The sequence below is a fragment of the Taurulus bubalis genome, assembly GCF_910589615.1.
Source record: "Taurulus bubalis genome assembly, chromosome: 1".
Classification (NCBI taxonomy): domain Eukaryota; kingdom Metazoa; phylum Chordata; class Actinopteri; order Perciformes; family Cottidae; genus Taurulus; species Taurulus bubalis.
In genome coordinates, this window is record NC_136589.1 from 47,375,034 (window position 1) to 47,391,975 (window position 16,942).

The 16,942-nt window shown below is 42.2% G+C and overlaps 1 protein-coding gene across 1 annotated transcript in view; it reads left to right on the plus strand.

Moving 5' to 3' along the window:
* LOC306733151 (GTPase IMAP family member 8-like) overlaps positions 1 to 16,336 on the plus strand; it is a gene marked incomplete at both ends in the record, with an annotated part of 31,984 nt that extends 15,648 nt beyond the window's left edge. The window contains 2 exons of the mRNA XM_079214348.1: positions 12,554 to 13,477; positions 15,579 to 16,336. Coding sequence (XP_079070474.1) covers positions 12,554 to 13,477; positions 15,579 to 16,336 — 1,682 coding nt within the window. The remainder of the gene's footprint in view (positions 1 to 12,553; positions 13,478 to 15,578) is intronic.
* Positions 16,337 to 16,942: the final 606 nt, after the last annotated feature.

The following is a 16,942-nucleotide window of genomic DNA, read 5'->3' on the forward strand; positions in this document are numbered from 1 at the left end:
ATCAGACCGGGGTTTCCCCAGAAAGACCGCCAGTTATCTACGAAGCCCACATTGTTTGCTGGACACCACCGTGACAACCAACGGTGAAATGCTGACATGCGGCTATACATCTCATCAGAGACAGTATTTGGCAGCGGGCCAGAGTAAACTACGGAGGCCACCATTGTTTTGGCGTAAGCACACACCGATTCCACATTGATCTTAGTGACCTCCGTGTTGCAAAGTCGGGAATTAAAGGGTATCGATTGAAATATTTTTATGTCAAAAAACATGATGATACTAAAAATGGGAGGATCTCCCTCAAGATCAAATGTTGTCTATTGATGAAAGTGCTCCAGGTTGTCCAATATGGACAAAAGTTCTCCTCTCCATATGGACAGCGTCCTCCTCTCCACCACCTGCTCCAGAAACTCCTGCTTGCAGCCGATGATGGAGCCGGCCTTCTTAACTAGCTTGTTAAGTCTGTTGGTGTCACCGGCTCCAATGCTGCTCCCCAGCAGACGATGGAGAAGTACAGGGCGCTGGACACCACCGACTGGTAGAACATCTCCAGCATCTTGTTGCACACATTGAAGGATCGAAGCTTCCTCAGGAAAAAGAGTGTTGTACTGGAAGTCAGTGGTGTACAGGGTGAACAGGAAGGGAGACAGAACAGTTCCCTGTGGGGCTCCAACATCACTGACCACCATTTTAGACAGCACACGGCCCAGTCTGACAAACCGTGGTCTGCCTGTGAGGTAGTCAGTGATCCAGGAGATGGTGGACGAGTCTACCCCCAACACTCGCAGCTTCTCACCCAGTAGCAGTGGTTGGATGGTGTTAAATGCACTGGAGAAGTCAAAGAAAGTGACTCTCACAGAGACACCGGTTCCATCCAGGTGCGACTGAGCTCGTTGCAGCAGGTAGATGATGGCGTCGTCCACTCCCACATGAGGCTGGTATGCAAATTGCAGAGGTTCCAGCGACGATTTCACGGAGGTGGTGGGCCAAGACCAGCCTCTCCAGCACCTTCATCACATGGGAGGTGAGGGCAACCGGTCGATAGTCATTGAGGAGATGGAGATGACTTCTTGGGGACAGGGACCAGGCACGACGTCTTCCACAGCACCAGAACCTCCTCCTGCCTCAGGCTCAGGTTGTAGAGGTGCTGCAGGAGAAACAGTTCAGCCCGTTGGCCCTCTCCAGGGAGCCCCCTGGTTGTCTCCCTCCAACCTTACAACCATACAGGCAGCTATTACGACAGGCAGCCGCTGGCACGGCGCCATCCATCCAAAGTTGCTGAGAACATTTACACTGGCAAGGCAATAAACTCATTGACTTCAATGCTTTCATCTTAAGTTGTTCACCTGTAGTACAAGAAAAAAACATACTATTTGTTCATATTCCTATTCTGATATTTGGTTGAACAACATTTAAACAGCTTAAACCACACAGGGTGTTTGAAAAACCAAGAATATTACCATCTTCTCCACCCTGGAGTCATACATCCTTTAGCATTTGATTCAGGGATGAAAAAGTTATTCTTTGCACCTGAAAGAGTATATCAAATATTCTAAAAGGAACAACGTTTTTCAGTTTCACACAACAATCGTATTTAGATGAGAAAATTAGCAACCAATTTTATGTGACATTATGTTTACACACAACTTTCTGCCATGCCAGGAGATACGAAGAATGTCAGCTTTACCAAAGTAAAGGTTTCATAAACACGTTTCATATCAGCCTTGTATCACGCTTGCAGGAACGCACAATGCCCACGAGGTTAACGTTGTGTTTCGTTTGGTCAGGTTTAGGCTACAACGCTACCTGATTAAGTTTAGAAAAAAGATCATGGTTTGTGTCAATTAATAATGCAACAACATAGCTTGACGACGTGACTAGTGTCAATAAATAACTGCCCTGAGCGGACTAGTATGTATCTTTTCATAACAAACTAACAATGCTACGTAACAAGTCAATGTTATATTCACTCTCCTTGAAGCTCTGTTTTTGGTCTCCACCAGGAAATATCTGTCTTTAGCTGCTAGATGCTCCACTGTGTTCACTGTGTTTGCTGCCGAGCAGGTAGGGTGCAGCAGCTTTTTAGAGCTATTTTGGTTGAAAACAGCTACTTGATACCAGAAAGGACACGATGTTGAGAGTGAGCCAACATAGTACAGGAGAAGCCCGGCAGTTAAACATTGTGCTCAAAGTCACAATAAAGCTCCTAACAGACAATCCTCCTGGAGGTCATCCCTACGGGAAACACCTCTCACATTTTCATTTGATGCACTGCTATTATAAAAAATATAACTTCTACTAAATTGAAATAAACAAGAAGCACAATCAGAAAGAAATACAGGGATGCTGAAATGGATGGTCTCTTTCAACTCTATTAACCATCAGTTTTAAGTGTAGCCATAACATCAAGGAGCTGTCAAGTCTGACAAAGCATAACAGTGTCACATGCTTTAAAAAACAACAACTTATGTTTAATTTCTACCATCATAAGAAAATAAATAATGACATGAATGCAGCCAGGTCATATCAAATGCATACTGAGGTGGGGAAGTTTGGCTCTCTTCCTGCACCTTTTAAAGAACTTAGTCATCTGCATGGAACACAGTTTTAAGAGAAAGCCAGTAAACGTCACACTTGAAATATGTCACTTCCTGGATGTAGTCAGTATCACTGCATATTCTCTATCATACTGATGTCACTATGATGTACAGTTCCACAGAGAACGAGATGGACGGTGGGGAAAAGTGATTTCCTGGTGATGAAGAGACCTTTTCCAACAGGAAATGAGAGCAGTGCTATAATAAAACACTCATTTGGATGAGTTGCTGTAGTTCTCTGGCTCTGCGCTTCCACTGTGACACCTGACAGTCTGTTCCTTTGCTTTGGATCAGGGATCTCATCGTAGAACTAAAACATCCTGTCACAGTGAAATACTACTCACTAATCACGGCAGCTTCTAAACAAAGTTGAACAGCCAGTATCAAGTCAATGGCAAACATTCATAAATTCATGGATAACATTTGTCCTTATGAGATGCTAGTCTTCATGGATATGAATATTTGCTGTATTTATAGCGGTGACAGTTGCACTGCTTCAATGCTTCTTCTCACTATCTTCCAGCACTCAGCCCGGAGGCCTGTACCAACGAAGCAGGATTTATGGTTAACGAGGAAGTATTAGAGTTCCACGACGGAGGTTCACTTCTTTCTGGGATGGATCGTCATGGTTACTTATGCTGAAAACATAACCTGCTTCCATTGCAAGTTATGTTCCAGATAAGAAATCAACTCGTATAAAAGCACTGTCTACTGACCAATCAAAACTCTGCATGTAGATCAAAAATGTATATTATACAATTTGAAGAAGTTAGTCATAATCCAGACTAAAAATAACAGTTTAAACAGATGCATAAAAATAAAACTCATCTAGAAAAAAGTTGTAGTGTACTGAAAAATGTCCCACTGCAGAATAAAACTAAGTCAAAAATTCAAGCTTCCACCAAAGAATGAATGTAACTTGTTCATGTTCAACCCACGCAGCAACAGGTGCGGAAGAGTCTTAAAACTTCCATTCTCTCTAATGACTCCTCTGATTGTATAGAAGTCTTTGAGAAAATAACTCCACTTCTCTTTTCTTTTTCTTTTCTTTTTACCTACAGAAATGGCTTCATGTGAAACTCCGAAACCGCAACGAAGTCTGCTTTTCTCTGTTGTGTTTGTTTCACATAGAACCGGCCTGGTCACAGTTCACTTTGAACTGACCTGGTTTGTCCGAGGTCTGCGGATAAATTATTGTCTCTTCAATGCACTTTACTAACTCTATGGATCATGGCTGCCTGGAACCGATCCTGCCTGCTGCCATGGCCCTGCTGATGGAACCGGCCTGGAACCGATCCGGCCTGCTGCCATGGCCCTGCTGATGCCCCTCCTCTCTACCTCCTTCTGCTTAATGGATCGTGGTTATCTGGATCATGGTCCATGTCTACTACTCATTATATGAATAATTTCTGTCATATTCATTGAATGTGCTGCAACTCTGTTACGTTATTCATTCTGGCCACATGACATCTATTGCTTCTGTCCATCCGGGGAGAGGGATCCTCCTCTGTTGCTCTCCCTCTGGTTTCTTCCCTTTTTTTCCCTGTGAAAGGGTTTTTACTATCTTTATTGGGGGAGTTTTTCCTGATCCGATGTGAGGTCCCGGGACAGGGATGTCATGTGTACAGATTGTAAAGCCCTCCGAGGCAAACTTGTATTTGTGATGTTGGGCTATATAAAATAAACTGAATTGAATTGAAATGTAATTGCTGTATTAGCTGCTATGACAGCTCGCTGATTCTTGCTGTTGGGAGTCACAGTTAAACATCTACCTCTAAGTTTTACCAAGCAAGCTGTAGAACTGTGTCGTCACGTGTGAAAATCAACGGGACACAAGGTTTAAGTACACGTCAGCTTGTATTTTGGAGGACAGCTCCTCACTCATAGTCAACATTCCAGAGGAACCTTTCAGCTAGTTCCCAAAGTGTGTTGTGCCACAGCGGGCCCATTGACAAACCATGAGGTCTGAGAGCGTTTTCCTGCTGAGCTGTTAATCTGCTTCTCTGCCTCCTCGGAATGATTGGAAAAAGCCATTTAACTCAAAGGCCTTCTCGGTGCTTCGCCAGAACAAAAGCAGACAAATAAATACTTGTTTGTGGGGAAGCAAAATAGCAGCGAGGCGGCCAAGTAAAATGTTCCATTTCTCAGGGGAAAGCAGGAAAGGTGTCGGCGGGATGTAATCGCTGAATGCAATACAACATCTCATGAATAAGGGCTCTGGCTTTCAGAGGGGTTTATTCAGCTGACCTGGTATAGTAATACAGAAAGCCACAAAAGGAATCAGTCGGAGTATTAACATGTCAATAGGGAAGTGTTGTTTGCAGGTTAGGGTTACTAAGGCTTTACTCTACTCCTATTGTACCAGGGTTCTGTTTATAGTCAGTTTACCTGTTGGAATATGAAATACAGCTTCTGTGCCGCCTGAACTTGAACGTATCACGTACTGACAGCTTCCTTCTGCTCTACTGACTACGGATACATATACCACACATCTCAGTAAAAGGCCTAATAACAGACCCATGCAGGTAAGTGGCAAAGTAGTAGTGTTATGGCGGTGAGCGTGTAACAACATCACAAAGTAGCAGCTGGATTTAAAGGACGAGAACAAGGGCGGGAAGAAGTTAGCAAACCAGCACACTAGAGCAGCAACAAGTGATCACTTCCTCAATCAATAGAAACTATTTTACACATGTTTTAGAGATCATTTAATTGTTTCAGTTAATGATCTCATTGAAATGTCAAGCATTTGCTGATTTTATGTTTTTCTTTGTCATATAGTAGAGAGACTAGCTTTGAATTTTGAAATGTTGATCGATCGAAGTATGATTCGCTCCCAGACGGTGCTTCCCTCCCCACCTGGTTTTCCTGCTGCAGCACACTCCAAACCTTTTCTGTGGTAGTTCCTGCTACAGTAGGGGTTTCCAGGTAAAAATAGTTTAACATGATCCAACACAGAGCACATCTCTGTGTTGGATCATGTTAAACTATTTTAACAATAACAACTTCCTCACCCAAATACTGGGTTTTTTATAAATCACCTACAATAAGTCTCTGTTCAGTCCCTCTTTGTTAACCTCCGCTAGACGCACTCCAGCATGCATAGGGTAAAATACACCTGGAGCACATTAAGCACATGAAGATTCAAAGACAAGGTTGTTAAGAATCATGAGTGCCAAACAAGAACTAGAGCCCCTCTGAGGACCGGACCATTTAAAGACCAGGAGGAAAGAAGCCCTGAGCAAATGGATTGACAACAACTCACTTCTTTTAAGGCCCTTAGCTGGGACTCAACCCTCCGCCTATCTGCTGCTTCATATTTCTCTTGAGGAGTAAAAGGGCATCATGTACTCTGCCTGTTTGACTTGTGTCTCACAAAGCCCTTGAAAGAAAGGTCGGAAACTGCTGCTGCTGTTCATATCATATCTTCTGATTTATGATGCGTATGTATTATTGGTTGAAATAGCTGTCAGTGAAAAGGAAGGGAAGGGAAAGCACATTAAGAAGGAATCTTGTATTGGCCGGTATGAACAGAAGGAGTGATTATAGCAAGCAGAACTTGTTTCAGTGTTCATTCCTAGCTATTATTTTCAGTCAGATTTTTAAAACTTAACCTAGCATATCCCCATCCATAGCTGAAACCCCCCAATGGGTCAAGAGATACTTCCGAGGGGACATGAGATGATTAAAACAATGTTATCTCACCCAATGTGTATTTATATTTCATGATGTCGCCTTTTGGGGCCTTGCACAATTATTGGGATGAAACCATGTGAGAAGTCCAGAAAGTAAATGACAAGGGGCCCCAGACGATAAGCACTGTGTCTCAACCAGCATTTGTATTCTACGGAAAATATGACATCGTAATTATTACATATTCACGTAGTCATGAACCAGGAAGTATAGACCACTGTTCAATCCCCATGTGAAGGTCAATATCGACTTATAGTTCACGTAAACTGCGTACTTCCCCTGTAACGGTGATCGCTCCCTTAACGTAACAAAGTAGTTTTGTTGCCACCCGTCTCTGTTGAAGACAGATGTTCATGTTTAAAAGTCTGTACGCATGTAACGAGTGGAAATTGACACGTTAGTAGCTTCATATTCATTTTTTATGTACAATTTTAATTTGTAAATAACTGTAACGGAAAAAGAGTTATTCCCTCTGAGATGGAGTGAAAAGTCATGGAAATACCCCACACAACTAGAGTGCTGTAATGCACCTTGTTACTTTCTGTCTGACGTTAGTCTGTTTTGCCTGAGAGAAACATGTATAGGGTCAACATGGGGCTTGTCCTCACCTAAATATAACAAGCCCAAAACTAACCCACTGTATCTACAAAGATTTAGGGTCCATCCAAGCTGACAAATCAATATGGAAAATATCCAATTAAAATGGAAACTACACTCTCAATGAATGAAAAAAAAGAAAGCTCTCAAAACACGTCCTAAACGACGTGTTTATTGTGAGGCATTAAGCTCAGACTCTGCAGCTCTGCCAAATTTGTCAGTTGAAACTTTCAGGAAAATCCATATTCCCTGGTTGTATTTACTCCTCGGATATGGATGAGTACTGCATTTGCAAGTAAAACATGGTAATTAGGTAACTCCTAAGGGACTGTCCTTGCTGTCCATATGTCGGTCTTATCAGGAGGCCTTATATATACCTTGTGTTTCGTTGAGGCATTCAGGGCCTCAGACTTTACAGCAGCAGCAGAGGAGGCCTTCAGTGTCTCACCATGTGCACACCACACTGCTGTGTAGGAAGAACGCAGCACTGCAGAGGGTCTATTCACTTTCCTCTCATCCTCCCAGAGGGATCAGGAGACAGCAGACCTGCTGCTCCCCAGGGCAGAGCAGCTAATCCGTTATTCCCCTCTGCAGGACTTCTCTCTCATCACAGGTTGTACTATTTTCAGAACACAGTCATCATATTCAGGACTCACCTTGCAGGTGAAGTGACACATGCCCACACAGCAGTGTCAGTCACACACTGGGCCCTCATTTATCACTGACATCAGGACACATTCCTATCACATAGTAATCATCTGGAGCCCAACAGGTGTGATGATACAGTACATGATAAATATCTCAAGGGGTGTTTTAAACTCAGCGTGGTTTATATTTGAGGTAAAATACTAGGTTGATGTTTTTTTCGAGTCTCCACAGACTCTAAACTTTTTGTCATATCTCCCTATTCAGCCCTGCATTGGGAATTCATTTCTGAGGGAAACATATTTTGCAGTGGATTATGGTTGCTATTAATCTAGTCTGCAGAAGTCCACCTTGGGAGCAGGTCAAGGTGGTGGATGGGGTTCAACCCAGGAGACTGCAGTCTGCTGCCTCGCCTCAACCACGCACTGCTTTTGCGTTTCTGTTGTTTCAATATTAAGGTAATTTGAAGCCAAACTATAAAGACCTGACAATAGTTTTGGAGTATTTAAGCAATATGAGTTTGCAGTTTCTCGTACAAAAGACACATACTCAACAGGGTCAAGTCTTGTTTCTTAGATTCCTGCAAGATTCCTTGTTATGAGTAACTCTTGAAACTAAAATGTAAAAGGCCTTAAACAACTGCTTGACTTGTAAAGATTGACTGTACTAATGGTACAAAAGTACGTTGCATTAGTATTTCCAAAACCCTTCATTTGTGTGTCACACAAAGGTAAAGTCTTTGTGAAAACTGACAGAAAAGGAAGAAATAACCCCGAACCAGACCGATTAGCCCCAGTTTGAAGAAAGACTCCAACCACTTACCTCATCATTACCTTTGATAAGAAATGTGGTGGATTTGAAAAACTCAACCTGCCAAAGCAGCCAGCTTTTTATGTGAAAAGTGAATATGCAGAGACAAAGGCAGCCTGTGTGAATATCTAAAAATACAAGCAATGTTAAACTGAATCACAGTGCTTCACTAAAGGTGACTTTAGTTTTAAATGCAGGGAGCTAGAGACTTCTTGACAGGTTGCCATGAAGGCGGTTGCCTCCCTACACAGACTCCTCCACTTCTGAAATGTCACAGTGTGCAAATGCTTCAGAGTTTAACTGATGCTACACCCCTCATCTGCTTTAGCATTCAGCTGGGTCTGCTGTGTACCATGGGGGGAAATTATTTATTATATGTTGTGTGGTTTGGAGGGCCTTCAAATTGAAATCCTCAACCCTTTAAATAAGTGACAGGTTATATACCCAAGTGCTGTGTGTATTAAATTAGCTTCAAGAGGCTGCCAGTCTTTGGGCTTGAACAGTGTGCACATCCGCAGAGTAAATAATTCAGCAATCAGTGAGTCTGAAAATTAATTTGGGATCCAGTGGGCATGACTTGTTGAAACGGAGACCGGCTGGAGTCTCACTAAAAGACAATTACAAAATGTAAATGTAAACGCCGGACACTTGACACTGAGTTTGAGCATGTGTGGATGAAAACTGGAGCATTGCTGCCTTTTTCCTAAACCTCAGACAACAGTGACATCAAGCGGCAGCCTGGTGGAACTTCAGCATATAGGAGCTAAACTGCCTCATGTAGTCATATACGTGTGTAATAGGAGCCATTGTTGTAGTCATTATGGTGGCCATTGAGCAACTATCTGTATAAAGAGTAGAGCCATTTCTGCCGGCAAATTTCTCATATCTGGGTAATTTAATAATAGCAATCATTTCTAAAAACTCTGCAATACCCTCCTTCACCATAGTTACTTACGTTGTGTATACTTGAGTTACTAATACTGTAATGTGCTTTTTGACATGTGATTTGCTCTGTGTTGGAGGGGGGAGGGGAAGAAAATGGAAAATGACATGTGCAATGCATGATTGTGTACTCTGCTTTGGAGAATAAACATAATAAGAATTAAAAAGTCATTTCAGGGCATGCAGAAAAGAAAGTGTTTGATGCCGACTTCTGTCGCGCCATGGAGACCTGTCTGTAAGTTGTCCAGACAAGTTATACAAGTTTGTCAGCTTTTCAGGACCATTGACTGTAAGCATGGGGGTTTTGGCGTGAGTCACCTTTCCTGATGCACCGCACACTGAACAAGACTGGTGGAAGAGAAGAGGTTTTCAAGTCACTTGAGTCAACAAGTCAGTCACCCAGTAACTATCTTTTATATGAACTGGATGTGAAATGTAGATCTGCCATTGCTGGAGTAGCATATGCATGTAGCAGTAACGCTTTGTTTGAGTCAATAACTGAGGATGGAACTGAGCACCGGCCAATGAAGCTGGCTGGAGGGGTTTGCTCCCATTGAGACACAAGAGCATTAGCGGGGTCCAACACTGATGTTGGCCTGGTTGGGTTATATGGGCATCTTGTCGAAGCAACAATGAAGAACACCACAAAACGAGCGCTAGCATATAATTCAAAGTCAGATGGGTATTTAGATCTTTCCCTTTGCTCTGCTCCATTTGGGTCAAAGACCAGAGCACTAACACTATTTATTTCCTAACAGCCATGTTACAGGTTATATAAATCTCTCAAAAACATAGCAATAAATCAGATAAATGGAGAATGCAATTGTTTTCTTTGTAAACTATTTTAAAAATGGGACTCTTTTATTGAATGACTGAACTCTATGGTCGTGGTGTCAGAAATACTTTCCAAGCGACTGATCTGGGTAGTGGACAAAATGTTTTCTTGGACACTTCATGATAAGTAGTTATGGTTTTATTCATAGATGCCATCGAGGCTTTATAAACTCTAGTAAAGCTGGATAGCTTGCAGTGAAACTGGGAGGCTTGAGCAATCATGACGGATATAGGTTCACACAAAAATGAAAGTGTAACAGTGAGACAGAGAAGTGACCAACATTAAAACATGCTAATGAAGGAAGAGCTTTAACACGTTAGGAACTTTCTTACAGAGCTGGATGGCAGCAGGAGTAGAAAAGATACTGTGCTCAACTCTACTCTCAAAATTGTCTGATTATGTTTAGAGCCAGCAATAGCATTTGTGTGAGTGGATGCTTCAGGTTTCCTGAGTGGATATGAGCTCATTCAAACAATAGAAACATCCCCATGAGATGCAAGCATTCAAATGGGACATTCCACGTGCTCTTCTGCTGCATTTACAAAAACATGCAGCACTTCCTCGTGCTTGGAAATACCAGTCTAGCAGCTAGAAAGGAAACGCCCATGTGGAAGTAAGAAGGATAAAACCATGACAAGTGTGAGGAAGAGAAATAGGACACACATCTTCTAAGCTTCTCAACATGAGCAAGCCACAATATTACGGTAAGAGCCAGGTGTTTTTTCTGTGAATGTGACGGTGGAATTATTATTCTTTCCTTTGTTTGAGAGTCATTTATATTCAAGTGCATATTGCACTTTATTGACATGTCCCTCTGGATAGACTTATTTAGTTTAGTTTAACTTCTGTTTCAAAGTGAAGGTGGATTTATAGATTTTGGGGATGACAACTATGAATATAACACAGTAATGGACAGAGGTGTTTTAATAATATTGTGAGCAGTATCATATTGGAAGCATTGTGACAAAGTGTCTCCAGAAACCAGGACAGTGTTTTACTCCTGTTGTATAACAACAGTATCATCATCTTTATTATTATCATCATCTATTCAACAGAGATAATTGTGGAAAAATCTGTTTTACAAATGCAGGAAAGACCTTGTCTTATTTGACCTTTTTGTCATTTTTAAAAGTAAAAATTCTGGGGCACTAAAATTATTCATTTTATGTAATAATTTGATATATCATTTAATTTTTTCTACATACTAAATACATTTTTGGCGGTTCTTATACCTCTCTAATAATTGTCTGTAAATTGTACCTGTGTGGAGCAAGGGGATATGAAAGCCGACATGGATGATTGTTATGCAGACTACTGGCATGAGCACCCTGCTGCCTCTGATGGGCGCCTTAGGGCTAGAATGTGAGTGGAAGTCAACCTGAGGTGGAGAAGGGCGGGTCCTGCCTCTGCCCTGGTTGTGAAAAAATATTTCTTCATTTTGTAATTGTACTTTCATCAATCATTTTCATAATTACTTTGAAGGCATTTCATGCCTTTATTAGAAAGCTGATGTAATGAGATCTCAGGAAATAAGGCGAGAGAGAGAGAGAGAGAGAGAGAGAGAGAGAGAGAGAGAGAGAGAGAGAGAGAGAGAGAGAGAGAGAGAGATGAGGAATAAACAAATGGATGGCCGCCTAACCCAAAAGCTTTATTTAATCCATCCTAACCTTTTGTTTAATGATTTATTTTAGCTTCAGAAATGGGTTTCCATACATCAAATCAAGAACTAAGAAAGAATGAAGAATAAAAGACAAATGTCAGTCAGACCACAGGCCAAAACCTAAGAAAGCTGTGTGTTTTTATGTCATTTAAAAACTAAATATCTTACAATAATTATGACACATCAGCGGGTGACTATTGTCGCATACAAGCACTGAGTGAGTGTATTCAACAAATCAAAGATTGGATATGCCAAAATCCAAACAAATGATTGTCTTTGGGAACCAACGAAGAAGAATTAGAAGTCAGTGCTCAGTTTCTGTCGCTAACATTAAAGACCACAAACAAAGCCATGAATCTTGGTTTAGTCATGAACGTGGACAAACTATCACCGTAAGAATATATTTAGAGGTAAAGGACTTGTGTCTCAGCAGAACTTAGAAACGTCGGCACAACTCTGTCTCAATCCCTTTGGTGTCTTTTAATATCGCCACATACAAGCAAACTTGCCTTGATGTCATTTGCTGTATCATGATGCTCTGAGTTGAGAAAAATATTTGGTCTAGTTTGACCTGTTTGATAGCATGAAAGATATGTTGTCGTCAAGATAAACAAAGGTTGTTCCTTCAGCCTTGTAACCTGAGTGCTCAAAGGACAATTGCACTCTGTCATTGTCTCGTGAGAGGGGACGAAAAGGAAGGCAGCTCAAACTCCCTCCACAGCCTCTCTGTTTGACAACGCAGCCCTGTATGACGAATGGTGTATTTCTGTCCGGCAGGGTTCGGAGCTGCCGGAACTCCAAACGAACGGAGGATTGTTCTAGTCGGGAAGACCGGAGTGGGAAAGAGCGCCGCAGGGAACACCATCCTGGGGAGGGAAGCGTTCGAGTCCGAGCTGTCTCCATCCTCCTTGACGTCTGAATGCCAGAAGGCTAAGGGGGCTGTTGGAGGTCGAAGGGTCGCCGTCATCGACACTCCGGGCCTGTTTGACACTAATTTCACCCAAGAAGTGGTGTTGAAGAGGATCAAGATGTGCATCTCTCTCTCTGCTCCGGGTCCCCACGCCTTCCTGGTGGTTCTTCAGTTGGACAGGTTCACCCAGGAGGAGCAGGACACCATCAACATGATTCAGACCACTTTTGGGAACGACGCAGCTAAATACACAATGTTGTTGTTCACACATGGAGACCAGCTGAGGAACCAAACCATTGAGGACTTCATTTCAGAGAGTCCCGAATTGCTAGCCATCATTCAGAAGTGCGACCATCGGTACCACGTCTTTAACAACGAAATCAAAGACCCTGTGCAAACTGGTCAGCTTCTGGACAAAATTGACAATATGACTGTGGCTAATGGAGGAAGCTACTACACAAACGAAATGTTCTTGAGCGCAGAGGCAGCCATCGCTAAGGAGAAACAGCGACTGCTGAAGGAGCTGGAGGACAAGAAGCAGAGGGAGCTGGAAGAACTGAGGTCTCAATATCAGGAAAGGGCTTACCGCAGGGAGATGAAGCGGGTGAATAAAAGATACGATAATGAAGCCAGATCTCTGGCGGAAAAATCCAATGACTTTGTCACTGCTCCGGCGATAGCTGTGGCAGCAACCTGTGGTGCTGCTGTCGGAGGCGTGATTGGAATTGTAGGAGGTCCAATCGGTGTACTAGTTGGAGTCACAGTCGGAGCAGCTGTTGGAGCTTCCGTCGGTCTCATTTCAGTGAAAGTTTCAGAGCGTTGCCATGTGCAATAAGGACCTTATTCTTCCGACTCTTGCGTAAAAACTATTTGTATTTTGCCATTCACTCCACAATATTTACTTTTGAGGCATAATGTATATATAAAAACGTTGGAAATATTGTGCTTGTGGTACACATGCGTCGTGGAATCCAACAAATTTATACTGTTTTGTCAGCAAGCCTGAAAGCAACATGAAGTCCGGCCAACTGCTCCATCAACCTCCATGTTAAATCTCATCACAATTTTCTCTCATGACGGAAACGTGAGCACTTTACAAACTGAAGTTACGCTCTCATTCATAAATCCTTACAAATATTTAAGTAGACGGAAACGTTCTCAGAAGTCTTGTCGGGACCCTCACCTATGCAGGTCCACCTCTCTTGGTCAGTCCCAGCCCTACACTCCTTTTTATATTAAAGGCTCTTTTATTAGTATAGTGTATTGCATTTTATTAGTATTGTGTATTGTATTAGTATAGTGTATTGCATTAGTATAGTGTATTGCATTTTATTAGTATAGTGTATTGTATTAGTATAGGTATTTTTAATAGTATCATTGAACATTGTGATCATAATAAAGACTGTTCATTGTACTGGAACCATGTCTCCGCCTAACTACGTATAATGAACCTGAGTGTCCTCTGAGTCCTGCAAACAGCGGCAAACTGAATCTTTAGGTGTAAATCCTGAGGTGGCGTTGTCGTGCTCTGACGATTTAGATAATAATCAAACCTTTAAACTACGTGTATTTCTCCTCTCGCCACATGTGCATTCATTCCTTGAATTGATGTTCAGATTTATGATGGTGTCTTTGCAGCCAGGGAATCAGTGAATATGACCATGATAACTGCCTCCAAACCAACAACTTCACAACAGCACATGCTCTGGCAGGAATCCAATCTGAAATTGGGGCAAAATGAACAACATCAGGTTTCTGGTGAATACTGCTATTCATACTGTATGTCTGGCTCTGGTCACATGTCTGTTCTATGGGTGTTTGTGATGCAATCAGTCGGACCACATGCAGAGGGGGTCTGGCTCACATTCAGTTGGGCTTTCAGTGAGGTGTGGACACAATCTAGACAATTTGTCACACACACACACACACACACACACACACACACACACACACACACACACACACACCAGAGTTCTGCTTTGCTTATTTTCCATCTTATTTTTCGGAAAGACCAAAACTAAGAATGTGTTCTTCTCTCGATACTTTCTGGCTTCCTGTCTGTGGCCCATTGGTTCCCACTGAAGATGTAATCATCTTGAACAAAAGCTCACAAATTAAAGGGATTTTACTAAAACAGCTGGTCGGTGCAGTTTTTTTTAAACGTTACTCACTCAGGAGGAAATGGAGCAATTGTTTAGGGACAAATTTCCACCTGGGAATAAATAAAGTATATCTATCTATCTATTTATCTATCAATCAATCAATCAACACTCTGGCCTGTTTGTATTTCTTTGAACCAATCACAACCATCTTGGGATCGCATCCACTATGACAGGATGTAGGCCCTTGCTAATGAGATAGTAAGGGGAGGAGAATGCAAATAAACAATGAACCATTAGTCACTTGGTGCTATTTTGTTACTGAATTAAATTTTTCTTGCAAAAATTATTTAAACTTCAAAAACATTTTTTTAATGGTTCCCCCTAAATGTGAAGATGTGTTGCTTTTACTTTCCTTTTGTCTTAAATGGCAGTAAACTGAATGATTATGGGGTTTGAGACTCAAGCACGTTTGGCTAATAATACTTATGTACATTTAGTCAAGTAGTATTTTCATAGCAGGTCTTTTACTTGTATTGGAGGACGGTTACTGGGTAGTATTGCTCCATTTACCTCACTAGTTTACCTCACTAGTTTTTACTAAACTAAATTGTACGTGCGTTTGAATTCATGTATATCTCCAAAGTGGTATTTCAATGTGTTTTCTGCTGTGTATATTTTACAATGAAGATGATGACATAGGACAGTTGTGTTTTTGAGTCAGGTGGTTTATACAGTGCCAGCAGCAAAAGAGCAAAGAGCTAAGGCCCTGTGCTGTGCTTTATCTCCACAGGATCTCAGAAACAGAAGCAAAGGGATGAACTTCGAATCGTTCTGCTGGGGAAGACAGGAGCAGGGAAGAGCGCAGCGGGAAACGTCATCTTGGGGAGGGACGCGTTCCGGTCCGAACGCTCTTCTTCCTCCTCGACATTTCGATGCGAGAAAGCCGAAGGAGAGGTCGGAGGTCGAAAGGTCACCGTTATCGACACTCCGGGGCTGTTTGACACCAAGTTATCCCAAGAGGAAGTGTTGAAGAGGATCGAGGCGTGCATCTCTCTCTCTGCTCCGGGTCCCCACGCCTTCCTGGTGGTCCTGAAGCTGGGCAGGTTCACCCAGGAGGAGCGGGACGCCGTCAAGATGATTCAGACCACTTTTGGTGAGGAGGTGGCGAAATACTCACTTGTGTTGTTCACGCACGGAGACTATCTCAAGACGCAGACCATCGAAAGCTTCCTATCAAAGAGTGAGGAACTCAAGGAGCTCATTCAGGTATGCAACGGGAGATACCACGTCTTCAACAACCAAGGGAAGGACCGGGCGCAGTGCCATCAGCTGCTGGAGAAAATTGTCAGAATGAAACAGGAGAACAGTAGATCGCACTACACCGAGGAGGTCTTCTACGAAGCACAGCAGGCCTCAACGGCAGAGCAACAAAGACTTTCTACGCAGCTGATGGCAGAAGAGCAGCAGGCGAGGAAGACCGTGGAAGCTGGTGTTGAGAGAGAGGTCAGACGAAGGTTCAAGAAACAAAGGAAATGTCTTCTGCAGTAGGAGACGGAGGCAGCTGGGCTTTGTGAATAGATCTGGCTTTCTATCCACTGAATGAAGGTCATTTTCCACAAAACTGTATGCAGCCGCGGAAGCTTTGGTCAACACGTCTCTATAGTGTATTTAGTGGAGCTGCATCCACATGTATGTTGAGTCATGTGTTCAAAGCGGGTTTTCTCAGCAGTGTGAAGGGGTTGTGGGGTTCCTCTGATGGTTTTGTCTTTATATACTACGGAATGCCATTGAAGCCAATATGAAATATGTAGATAAATACATGAATAAATAAATATGCTGAAACAATAATACTACTGTATCGACCGCAATATTAATATTGACAAAGAGTTTTCAATTTATGAAATGAAATTATTTGTAAGTAATTCTTAAGTCTACATAATTAAGAAATACATACTTCTGTATGTATTGCAGAACGGTGTTTTGATGAGAAACAAAGATCCTGTTTACAGCATTATTTCACAATGACCAGTTAATTTTAAGGTGCAATACTGATTTATATGTAGTGATGAACATACACACACACATGCTCTCATAGTTATGCATTACATGATATGATGCATTGTGTTTTGCCTATTTGAGTCAGATGTGGTCATT